This window comes from Oncorhynchus nerka, linkage group LG23, assembly GCF_034236695.1.
Source record: "Oncorhynchus nerka isolate Pitt River linkage group LG23, Oner_Uvic_2.0, whole genome shotgun sequence".
Lineage (NCBI taxonomy): Eukaryota > Metazoa > Chordata > Actinopteri > Salmoniformes > Salmonidae > Oncorhynchus > Oncorhynchus nerka.
In genome coordinates, this window is record NC_088418.1 from 41783072 (window position 1) to 41795926 (window position 12855).

The window sequence follows — 12855 nt, forward strand, 5'->3', positions numbered from 1 at the left end:
ATCTGTTTCTTCTTCTAATGCTAACTGACATGTTTTTGTATTCTGTTTCCTTTTACAGGAGAGTGTTTTGAAGTATACTAAAATGTTTTTATGTCTTCCTTTTGCAGGAGAAATCTGCTAATCTCAACCTGACTGTGGACGTATGCCTACCAAACACCTGTGTCCAGGTAAGATGAATACTGTCCATGTAAATGTTTGTACGTGTATAGATTTCACAGGCATTTTGATATTGATTGATAGATGCATATTCTATTTCGACAGGTGAAGAGGCTTAACGTAAAGTATGCTGTCACCATCCTTCATTGCCATATACGATGCTGTGAGTGTGGTGTGACTTTTTGACCTATTGTACAGGTTTTTTTTTAAGAAGAAGTGAGCTCATTTAAAACTCTTGAGTTCAGCCTTGTGACCATTCAGTCTCGAGTGACCGACTGGGTTCCTACAGGGTCTCCGACAAGACCATGTTAGCCCACAAAAACCGTGTTAGCCCATTGAGCTAAAGCCGAGGTATTGGCAATGGTAACTAACGCAAGTAGTCAGGAAATCTAGTAAGCCTCAGGCAAGGTTACTCATCACGCTTGTGTGGTTCACCTTACCCCTTTCATTACATTAACTCATTCAAAACTCTCAAGGAGGCAGGTTTTCTCTTATTCAGCTGCTTTCCACCTTCTTCAAACTGTAATCCTGGCATGCACACCTTGCCTTGGCCCCTATCTGATACAAACACTGTTGACTTCACAGCTTAAGTATCTTTTGTTTGAGGTGTGTGTGTGTTGAACGAGACTGAACACGCTAAATGTACAGTGCCTTCAGAAAGTATTCATACCCTTTGACTTATTCCCCATTTTGTTGTTACATCCTGAATTCAATGGATTACAAAAACAAACAAAACAATCACTAATCTACACACAATACCCCATAATGGGAAAGAGAAAACCTGTTTTATGACATTTCTGCAAAGTTATTGAAAATGAAATGAAATATAATTTACACAAGAATCCACAACCCTGAGCCAATACATGTTAGAATCGCATGGGGCAGTGATTACAGCTGTGAGGGTTTCTGGGTAAGTCTCTAAGAGTTTTGAACACCTGGATTGTACAATACCTGCAGACTGAACCAGGTTTTTATCTAGGAATTTGCCTGCGGTTCGCTCTATTCCATTTATTTTCATCGTAAAAATCTCCCTAGTCCATGCTGATGACAAGCATACGCATAACATGAAAGAGCCACCACCATGCTTGAAAATATGAAGAGTGGTACTCAGTAATATGTGGATTGGATTTGCCCCTAACATAATTATTTGTGTTCAGGACATAAAGTTTATTTCTTTACCACATTTTTTGCAATTTTACTTTGGTGTTATTGCAAACAGGATGCATGTTTTGGAATATTTGTATGCTGTACAAGCTTCCTTATTTTCACTGTCAATTAGGTTAGTATTGTGGAGTAACTACAATGTTGTTGATCCATCCTCAGTTTTCTCCTCTCACAGCCATTCAATTGTTTTAAAGTTACTATTGGACTCATGGTGAAATCCCTGAGTGGTTTCCTTCCTCTCTGTCCAAAGTGTAATGAATAACTTCAACATGTTCATGTTTAACACTGTGAAAGTTATTATCTGACTTGCTAAGCAATGTTTTGCTTCCCATAATAAAGGGGTTTAATACTTATTGACTCAAGATATTCCACCTTTTTATTTGTAATTAATTTGTAAAAAGGTTGAAAAACATAATTCCACTGACATTATGGGGTATTGTGTGTAGGCCAGTGACACACAATCTAAATGTAATCAATTTTAAATTCAGGCTGTAACACAACATGTGGAAAAAGTCAATGCTTCCACTCTATTTAACGGGCTTTATGGACAGGGCTCAGGAAACACTGCTAACACGATGGAATTCTTCATACCAACAAAAAATATTAATTTTCAACACATTCACGAACCACTCAGGTTTCAAACAGAAAATAGGTTGTATTAGGAAATATTACACAGAAAGATATAAAGATACAAACATCCTATGGCTTTGAAAAGGTGCTTGAAGTCAAAGTGTACGACCACTGTTTATATAAAACACATTGAAGTATACATTGAAGAGTCCTCCTTTTCTTTTGTCTGAAATCCACCATGCAAAGAGCTCTGATTCTGACTGCTGCTTCTCTCTCTTTGCTTTTCAAAGTGGACCTAGCTGATGCCCGTGCCCGTGCCCCTGCAATGGTTGGGCAAACTCCGGCCTTGCAAGGCTACTTGGAGCTGATCTGGGTAGTGGTGCCAGCTGTGGCCTGTCTCACTGCTGCTGTCATAGTGGCAGCTCTAGTCATCAAAGCCCTAATAACTGGTATGTATCCACCTCTCCCTAACTGAGTGAATGATAACTACCCCTTTCACAGTCATCTAAAGCAGAGCCAAGATGTTCTGCACTGGCCTGGTTAGGCAGCATCAATCGTAGTTGCTGGAACTGTGCTGAAAATAATCATTTCGAGCCTGCACAGTGCACTAATGTCCCAGGTTTAAATGGGGTGCTGACTGATTGTGTACACGGTCTGTCTGTCTGTCTGTCTGTCTGTCTGTCTGTCTGTCTGTCTGTCTGTCTGTCTGTCTGTCTGTCTGTCTGTCTGTCTGTCTGTCTGTCTGTCTGTCTGTCTGTCTGTCTGTCTGTCTGTCTGTCTGTCTGTCTGTCTGTCTACAGTTCACCAGAGGAGGCACAGAAAAGGACGGCATGGGGTCTGTACATTGAAACAACAAACAGGTAAGACCATTCTACCGTGCATCCACTAACCATATCCCCAACTCTAGCTTTATGTCCACATACCGGTTCAACCCACATGAAAAAATACTGTAGTATACTATGGTATGAATACTTTAATATTCACTGTAGTGTTTTTTTAGACTTTACTGTAGTATTTACTGTAGTAAAAAAATGGTATTATATACTATAGTAATGTAGTGTTTTTGCAGACTGTTCTATACTGTAATATTTACTGTAGTGGGGAGAACGCTTCAATCTGGTTCAATTCATTCCCCCCCCTGACATAATGGTAGCCTACCATTTGAGATTTACAATGTAGATTTTTTTCTTTCTTCCCTGGTTCTAGGCCAATTTAGAAGCATTTTGAATGAAAAGCCATTTGGAAGCCAAATGTGCCAGCTCACAGAAATTAATTTGTAATGCCCACTACTACAAGAGCACATTTTCCACAATCGGTAGGTAGGATTGAGGTCAGATCCAATAGATCAGAGCTTCTACTATATTCTATAAGCTGTAGGGAACAGGGGGTCTATACTTGGCATATAGGTTTCTCACTCATGGGTGGCACAAATTGCGATATGGGGAGGGGAATGGGTATATGCAAATTAAATAGTATTTACTATAGTATTCTTCAGTATACTACAACATTCTACTATATTTTATAAGTACTACACATGATTTAGGGATACTACAGTGTGTAGTATAGTATTTTACAGTATACTTCAGTTTACTATAGAATGAAATAGTATGTACTGTAGGATTCTATAGTAAACTAGTATTTTTTCATGTAGGAACCATTACCTTAGCCTCAAACAAAACCATTACCCTAGCCCTAGTGTCATGTCCACAACCTGGTTCAACCGTAACCCTAATCTTAGCTTTTACCCTAACCCAATATAGACACATAAAGAACTATATTCCGAGTATACAAAACATTAAGACACCTTCTCTTTCCATGACATAGACTGACTAGGTGAATCCAGGTGAAAGCTAAGATCCCTTATTGTCGTCACTTGTTAAATCCATTTAAACCAGTGTAGATTAAAAGGAGGAGTCTAAAAAAAGTTGTTTAAGTCTTGAGACAATTGAAACATGGATTGTGTATGTGTACCATTCAGAGGGGCATGGGCAGGAAAACATTTTATGTGACTTTGAACAGGGTATGTATTTATAGTAGGTGCCCAGGCGCACCAGTTTGTGTCAAGAACTGCAATGCTGCTAGGTTATTCACACCCAACAGTTTCCTGTGTGCATCAGCAATGGTCCACCACCCAAAGGACATCCAGACAACTTGACACAACTGTGGGGAGCATTGGAGTCAACATGGGCCAGCATCCCTGTGGAACACTTTCGACAAATTGTAGAGTCCATACCCTGGCGAAGTAAGGATGTGGGGTTCAACTCAATATTAGGAAGGTGTTCCTAATGTTTGGTATACTCAGTGTATATCGCCATGGTTAATAATACCGCATGCTTTTCAGAATCTCATGCTGTTGCTGTTGACCGCACCACCCCAGGACTCCAAGACCAGACTACTCTCCATAAAGAGATGCCCATACCTTACACTCTTCCGTTTGAAAATTGCGAAAGGGCTAACTTACTGCAGTTTTAATTTAGTCTTAGATTTAGTCTTAAATTAGATTTTAGCTTCGTTACATTTTTGTCATTTAATCTTTCGTTAATTTTTGTAATTTTCAGTCGACAAAAACCCGAAACAATTTCAGTCTAGTTTTAGTCACATTTTAGTCTGCACATTTCTTTTCTACATTTAAATAACTCATATTTACCTCTTACTTGCATCATGTGCACACTTAGCTCTGAAAAGCCCTTCTCTGTAGGATATTCAGCGGTTAACTTCGGTCACGACTGGCTCCATGGGAACTACAATCTTAGCTCTGTGTTTTAGCGTTTAGAAACGTCAATAACCATCAGATGCAAAATGGTATCTGAGAGAATGAATCTTTCAAATAAAAAAAGATACACTTACTTACCCAGATTTTCACAGATCCATAAGCTGTGTGTCTCCAGCCGGCAAACTACACTTCCGCTACACTTCCTCCCCAGTTATTCTTACACACAAGTGTTTGGAGCATGCTAGATAGCTAATGAGCACAGATGTCTTCCGTAAAACAATTGCTGTAACTTTGAGATATGGCCGTGTGGGAGCACCAATCTTAACCCTATAAAGGTGTAGTAATTTAACCTTCACTTTAAAAAAAAATCTCACTGATATGAAAGATTCCTCATGTTTCTAAAACATTACCGCAAGCGATGCGTGTTAACGTTCAGAGCGAACGTCGGGTCCCCAGGAAAAATGTAGATCCGATTTTCTCCACATAATAACCATCAGAGTTGGTTAAATAACAATGCTTTCCTTCAAAATAGGAGAATATGAGCTTTCCCACAATGCCAGAAGATTACTATACTTACTATATTACTATACTCCTCATATTCAGCAAAAATCATTCGTTTTCCCAATTGGAAAAAGCAACTGCACCTCGCTATTGCCAACACAGATTAATAAAAGCGCACATGGCACAATAGAGCTTCTGATGTGATCAGAGCAAAAATGACCAAAATGAAAGCAGAGATTTAAAATACATTATTGTTTCTAATTGAGGTTAGTTTGTTACAATTTAAGTATCCTGTCTGCGCATCAGCTCAAAAGAGAGACCGAGATTAGTGATTAAAGTGACTGGGAGCTGTGTTTGTGGGAGAGCCAGATCAATACAACCAGCCCATGCAACAGAAAGATGTTATCGGCTAATGAGAGGATTGCATTATATATTCTGCACAGGGATGCATGCTTATAATTGGACAAAACAGATTTAAAGGAGTTTCATGTGAAATTGAATGTCCATTTGTCTCACGTGGAATTCTCGCCTCGTTACATTTTACAATTAAAAGTAATTGGTAATAGTTATAGTTTTTTTCCAGAGCATTTAATCTCATCATTAGTTTCATCAGGAAAAATAGGTTGTTGACTACAGAGAGCTCAAACACGAGATGGCTCAAACACGAGATGTATGTGGCAGGGTCTACAGTCAATCATGGATTTCAAAAAGAAAACCAGCCCCGTCATGAACATCAACATCTTGCTCCCAGACAAATTAAACAACTTCTTTGCTCGCTTTGAGGACAATACAGTGCCACTGACACGGCCCGCTAGCAAAGCCTGTGGACCCCCCTCCATTGTGGCCAACTTGAGTAAAACATTTAAGCGTGATAGCCCTCGCAAGACTGCCGGCCCAGACGGCATCCCTAGCCGCATCCTTACTGACATATTCAATCAATCCCTATCCCAGTCTGCTGTTCCCACATGCTTCAAGATGGCCACCATTGTTCCTGTTCACAAGAAAACTAAGGTAACTGAACTAAATGACTATCGCCCCGTAGCACTCACTTCTGTCATCATGAAGTGCTTTGAGAGACTAGTCAATGATCATATCACCTCCACCCTACCTGATACCCTAGTCCCACTCCAATTTGCTTACCGCCCCAATAGGTCCACAAACGACGCAATCTCACACTGCACACTGCCCTATCCCATCTGGACAAGAGGAATGCCTATGTAAAAATGTTTTTCATTGACTACAGCTCAGCATTTAACACCCTAGTACCCTTCAAACTCGTCATTAAGCTCGAGATCCTGGGTCTTGACTCCGCCCTGTGCAACTGGATCCTGGACTTTGACGGGCCGCCCACAGGTGGTGAGGGTAGGAAACAACATCACCATCCTGCCGATCCTTAACACTGGGGCCCCACAAGGGTGCGTTCTCAGCCCTCTCCTGTACTCCCTGTTCACCCATGACTGCATGGCCATGCATGCCTCCAACTCAATCATCAGCAGACGACACTACAGTGTTAGTCTTGATTACCAACAACGACAAGACGGCCGACAACGAGGAGGTGAGGGCCTTCGGAGTGTGGTGTCAGGAAAATAACCTTTCACTCAACGTCAACAAAACAAAGGAGATGATCGTGAACTTAAGGAAACAGCAGAGGGAAGAGCCCCCTATCCATATCGACGGGACAGTAGTGGAGAAGGTGGAAAGTTTTATGTTACTCAGCGTACACATCATGGACAAACTGAAATGGTCCACCCACACAGACAGCGTGGTGAAGAAGACGTAACAGCGTCTCTTCAACCTCAGGAGCCTGAAGAAATTCGTCTTGTCACCTAAAACACTCACAAACTTTTACAGATGCACAATCGAGAGCATCCTGTCTGGCTGTATCACCGCCAGGTACGAAAACTGCTCCGCCCACAACCGCAAGGCTCTTCAGAGGGTAGTGTGGTCTGCACAATGCATCACCGGGGGCAATATACCTGCCCTCCAGGACACCTACAGCACACGATGTCACAGGAAGGCCAAAAAGATCCTCAAGGACAACAACCATCAGAGCCACTGCCGGTTCACCCCGCTATCATCCAGAAGGCGAGGTCAGTACAGGTGCATCAGCTGGGACCGAGAGACTGAAAAACAGCTTCTATCTCAAGGCCATCAGACTGTTAAACAGCCATCACTAACATAGAGTGGCTGCTGCCAACATAGAGACTCAAATCTCTGGCCACTTGAATACATTTAATAATGGATTTAATAATGGTATCACTCTTCACTTTACAAATAGTCACTTTAATAATGTCTACATATCCTACATTACCGGTACTCATCTCATATGTAAATACTGTATTCTATACCATCTACTGCATCGTGCCTATGCCACATGGCCATTGGTCATCCATATATTTACATGTACTTTTTCTTATTCATCCCTTTACATTAGTGTGTATAAGGTAGTCATTGTGAATTTGTCATATTACTTGTTAGATATTACTGCACTGTCGGAACTAGAAGCACAAGCACTTCACTACACTTGCTAACCATGTGTATGTGACCAATAACATTTTATTTGGTTTGATTAGTCCGCTAAACCAAAGTCTGGTTCCCCAAGCTACATTGCCTAAGCTTCGCCTTAGCAGGCTAAAATGTTATTTTTGTTTATACAAGACACCAGGTTTGAACCCCATCGTTAACAGAGCGCCTGACATGTCAAAAATGTACAACTGCAGGTGGTGTTGTGTTTCTTTCCTGGTCCAAACCTCCAAGGAGCAATTTGCATACAGATTGAAAATGAAGAAAGAAAAGACAATAGAACATGGGCAGTTGTAACATTTCTACATTTCTACATTGCATTGACCATTTTCTGTTAATCATTTTAGAATTTCTGTTTACCGTTTCCAATTTTCAATCAACCATTTTCAATTTTCATTTTAACATTGCAATTTTATCGTGACATGAATCACGTGCATCTACATGAAAATATAAATGCATTTATCATTTTTGCGTATCAATTGAGCATCTAAGCATTGCATTCTCGAATTGATCACCCTAGTAATTAGTTGTTGACAAAATTAACACTGACTTACTGACATAATTCACAGGCTGAACATTGCACTTAGGCCTAAGCCTAAATAGATAGACTTGTTACAAGAAGCCAATAAAAAGTTATAAAGCTAAAATAAGTTCTCAGTTTATTGTGGTGGGACTGCCTACAGGAGTTGACTATGATTGACGTTTCAGACGCTTTTGTGTTGTGTGTACAGTATGTTTTCATATATTTAACTTAAACCTTATGAGGAAAAATGTTACTGTATGTGATGTATGTGATGGTTGTAATACATGTTTTGTCATATTTAGCATTTATATTCTAGATAAACTCATATTGCTGCCATTTCTGTGTTTCTGTGCATTTGAAGAACTGTAATAAAAGCCCTCCAGCACTAGTTATTTTATGCTGTCCTGAGCAAACCTGCCTCAGTGTTAAATTAAGAAAACCAATACATTATCTTTCTTGCATAATTATTTCTTGGACTTTTAACCTACTCAATGGAGTCTACCTTGTAAAAATAAAAAGTCTCAAAACACCATGATTGTGTAATGAAATCATGAAAAGTAGTGCACCTAAGCTGAGATCTGGTGTTTGGAGAGGGTTTGAATGTAAACCCCAATGTAAGTGTTTTAATACACAGAATGTGAAACACCCAAATTGGTTCTTCAACCTGAATATTGGTGTTTTTAAGAGAGCGTGGTGAAAAAACGTTGTTATTTCAGTGCATGTAAAAAGCAGCATCAAAACACATACATTGAAATTAATAGTTTAGAAATACAAATTCGTTATAGCCTAGATATTGATTGATAAGGGCCTATGGGGAATATTTTTTGTGGAATTCCACCTTTATTTTTTTTAGCTTTATTTGGACAGTTTAGAAAGGAGGGGTAAGATGGTACATTTCGTTGAAATTGTACCCACTCAACCACACAGTAAGAAATTATTCGGGGTGATTTGAAATTTACTCAAAAAACAACCAACAAAATATGTCAATTTCAATTCAACCCAGAATAATTTCTTAATGAACATACTTTTAATAAACTTAATTTTAATAAATGATCTAATAGGGAATGAATGCAAGTCGTGCAGAGCCCGTAGTCTAGCGGTATCGCACCTGACTTATACAGGTCACAACTCTCCCCAAAGAACATTTCCCCACTCCAACCCTTCTACCACCCATCTGTAACCCCTCTGTCATTTCATAACAGTCTCAGTAAAGTGTCAAAATAACCCAAAAATGTATTTTAAAAAATGTATGCAAGTGGTTTCAATGATTTGTTCATTTCATTTGACCAAGATAATGTAAATCCATCTTAAAGCTGCAATATATAACTTTTTGGGTGACCTGACCAAATTCACATAGAAATGTGTGATATAGATATGTCATTATCATTGAACGCAAGTCTAAGAAGCGGTAGGTTTCTTCTAAAAGGGGTATTTCTATGCTACCCGTTCTTAAGTTTAGCTTTTGTCGTTTACTTTCGATTTAGCACAACACCTGAAAAAACTATATTTTTGGTTATTGTGCAATGATTCTCTACACAATACTTGCTTGTTTTGTCACATAAACTGAAATTAGGAGAGCTGTTAGAATTTTAGCAAACCAGGAAATGGCAGAGTGATTTCTGTGTAGTGCATCTTTAACATGTTGCTCAAAATGTAAGCATCTTTCATGAGGATAACCAAAGCTAGAGACAATAGAGTGATTGAACTCATTGGAAGTCTTTGGTTTTAATCACCTTGCATTCACTATCTTGCCACGTGACTCTGTTTTTAGAGGATTGTGGGTAATTCCAAATGTTTTGACTTCATGATTCTCTCACACAATGTTCTATGCATGTTTGAAGAATGAAAAGTATATTTCTATATTAGTATTAAGCTTGCTGTGCCATGAGGTGAAATGGATAATGAGGAACGAATATCGAAACCGTTAGAAAATGTACGCTCAATGTGGACAGCAACAGTTCCCACATTGTTGATTGGCAGTGGATGAGTATCATTTTCAATTAATGCAGATCCATTGCCAGCTACTGCTGGTAGATTGAAAACTGTGCTTGGCAATGCCTGCCAAAATGGTATATAAAGGCAAATAATCAAATACATAAAATAATGTTAAACATTAAGACACTTCAGAAAAAAATGATCTAATTATGCACTAGACAAGATTCAAAAGATCATAATGGTGTTTAGAAGCTTTAATGAGTGGAAACAACACCAACATAGGGGGTATTTAATTCTGCACTGAACAGGACTCGAAAACACCAAAATAGGGTTTTCAACCTTTTCTGTTAGTGCTCCCAGTCCCTGGCAAGGTGTTGCACAACAGTTGATTGAGTGGTGTTACAATGTTTTAAAACATCTCAAGATGATGTGTTTCAAAACTCCAGCAAAGTTCAAGTTTTGTCTCCTTCAAGTTGGTGGCAGCTCAGTTGCAGCTAGTTTTGGTGTTACAAAGCACTTCATTTTAACAGTGTAGTTGACTCGTGTGGGGAAATGTTTACACTAAGGTAAGGGTTATGATTGAGCCTAGGGCTAGGGTTGAGCCACCATGTGGGCATGAAGTAGAATGATGAAGCATTTGATTCCAGTACAGTAAATGAGCTTCCTGGTCAGATTGACCAGAATTCTGTGTTGTCTTTGTGTACTCAGCATTGGGATTTCCTTGAGTTGAGCTGTGATGGAGTTCCTTTAACACAGTTTAAACATTGGCAAACCTACACAAAGAGGAGGAGGTTGGAATTCCAGTCCTCTGAATGGTATTTTTATACCTACAAACATGACTTTGCTAAATCCAAGAGTACTTCTCAATAGTCCAACAGGACTTCATATCCTCTCCTTTCCTTCAGTGAAGGAAAAGGTGACAGCAGATGCCCAGTCAGCAACCAACCTGTTGCCTTCACCTGTGATTTCAGATCTGTGTAGATGGAGAAGAGACGACGAAGGAAGCTGATTTAGACTATCGAGATAGATCCAACTGTCAAATACAGACAAAAATACCACACATCCTCTCCTCCCCCACATTGCTCATCCTCTCCCACTGTTGACCACAGCATCAGACAGAGTTCTATTGTATGAATGGAGCCAGGTCATGGGAGTCTTATCGCCTATTCTCTGAAAAAAAGGAAGTTAATTGATTCAGAATTACTGTACCTCATTTGTTTCTACAACTTCCCTGAGAATATCATAGGCAAATGAATGAAACACGCAAACTAGGGTCCACCTAACCAGGATACCAGGAAGAGAGCAGTGTTCCGTCTGCGTTACTGGTGACGTGCAGTGTTGTCTGACGTGCACATTGGCAGAAACCAACCCTGTGAACTACTTCCTGAAAGCAGTGAATTGATTATATTTCTAGGTTGTGGGACGGATTATTTCCTTGTTTATGGGATGAAGTGCATGTAGTTAATTGTGATATGCAAATAACTGTCTGGTAAGGTAGATAAAAAAAATAAAGAAAACATTATTTCTTGAGTCAACATGCGTACACAGATCACTTCAGCACGTACGAGATTATCAGGAATTAAGCAGGAAATTCAAATACGCCTGATTTGTTTTGACGTACGTGCCCCCTATAATAGGCCATAGATTCTCACTGATGGTTAAATAAAGGTTAAAGAAATAACATGGTAAAACATAACTACTCATGTGATTGGGAAATTCATTTGGACAGAATGCAATTATCAGAGTGACTTATCAACGATAACAGAGTTTACATTTAAGTTACTGAATGAATGATTCCGTGACGATTAAAAGTATCAGAGATATGACAAACTACTACAGTAGGCCTAGCATACTATTGGTGGAAGAATGGGAACGACTATTCATTTGTTGCAAAGGAGGAAGAAGTGTACTAAATGTCCGCTTATGTTTGCTACCTGTTTTTTCAGGAACAGGAAGGGTCAAATGTAAAATAGGGGCGGGAGAGAGAGAGAGAGAGAGAGAGAGAGAGAGAGAGATTCTTTAGTGTCTAGAATATTATACTGGTGCTTCATGTCAGTGAAATGTGAAACACAGTAGTGAAAGGTTTCAGCAATGAAACTTGCAAACAGTTTACATGTTTCCGACACCCTTAAAAAGTGGTGGTTACATCGGATAGAATACTATACTTGAGTGAAGTCATAATATAGATTTTTACTCTTTATTAATAAATGGTGCAATCTATAGGACATTATGAGAATAGTTCGAATTTTCTTACAACTGCAAAGATCTACCACAAGGTGGCAGTGTTGATTACTATTAACAGAGAGAAAACAGTACACAAATGCCATGCCTTCTGCCATACTCTTCTAGCCATTTATGTTTGTATAGCACATGTCAGTGGTTAATCGAATGGAAACGTACAGGCTGGAACAAATAATATGTAATGGAAAAGTAATCAACGACAGGAAGGCACTTAAGACTGTTGACATGTAGTCGTTGAATCATCTTTGTGGGTTCAGTCAGATGACAAGAAGACACACTTTACATGTTGAAATATTGTTCGGATTGAGGCTGGTCAGTGGGCAGAGTTCAGGGTTTAGTGTTTTGTGTTTATGGGCTGTGGGCTCTCAGTTGGCCATGATGTCCTAAGCCCCAAAGAAACTCTACATATTGAAATTAACACTATGTATGGGATATGATCAATGGTCTATGGTTTAGTGCTTAGGGTTTAGGTCCTGTGGCCCCACACTCCGGGGCCCTGAGTTCAGCCGCTGATGTCCTAAGCCCTGAG

At 39.5% G+C, this 12855-nt stretch overlaps 1 protein-coding gene across 1 annotated transcript in view; it reads left to right on the top strand.

Moving 5' to 3' along the window:
• Nucleotides 1–8680, top strand: part of il17rel (interleukin 17 receptor E-like) — a 37376-nt gene extending 28696 nt beyond the window's left edge. Inside the window, 5 exon segments of the mRNA XM_029630005.2 lie at nucleotides 108–167; nucleotides 262–319; nucleotides 2181–2339; nucleotides 2691–2750; nucleotides 4232–8680. Coding sequence (XP_029485865.2) covers nucleotides 108–167; nucleotides 262–319; nucleotides 2181–2339; nucleotides 2691–2750; nucleotides 4232–4362 — 468 coding nt within the window. The 3' untranslated portion in view covers nucleotides 4363–8680.
• Nucleotides 8681–12855: the final 4175 nt, after the last annotated feature.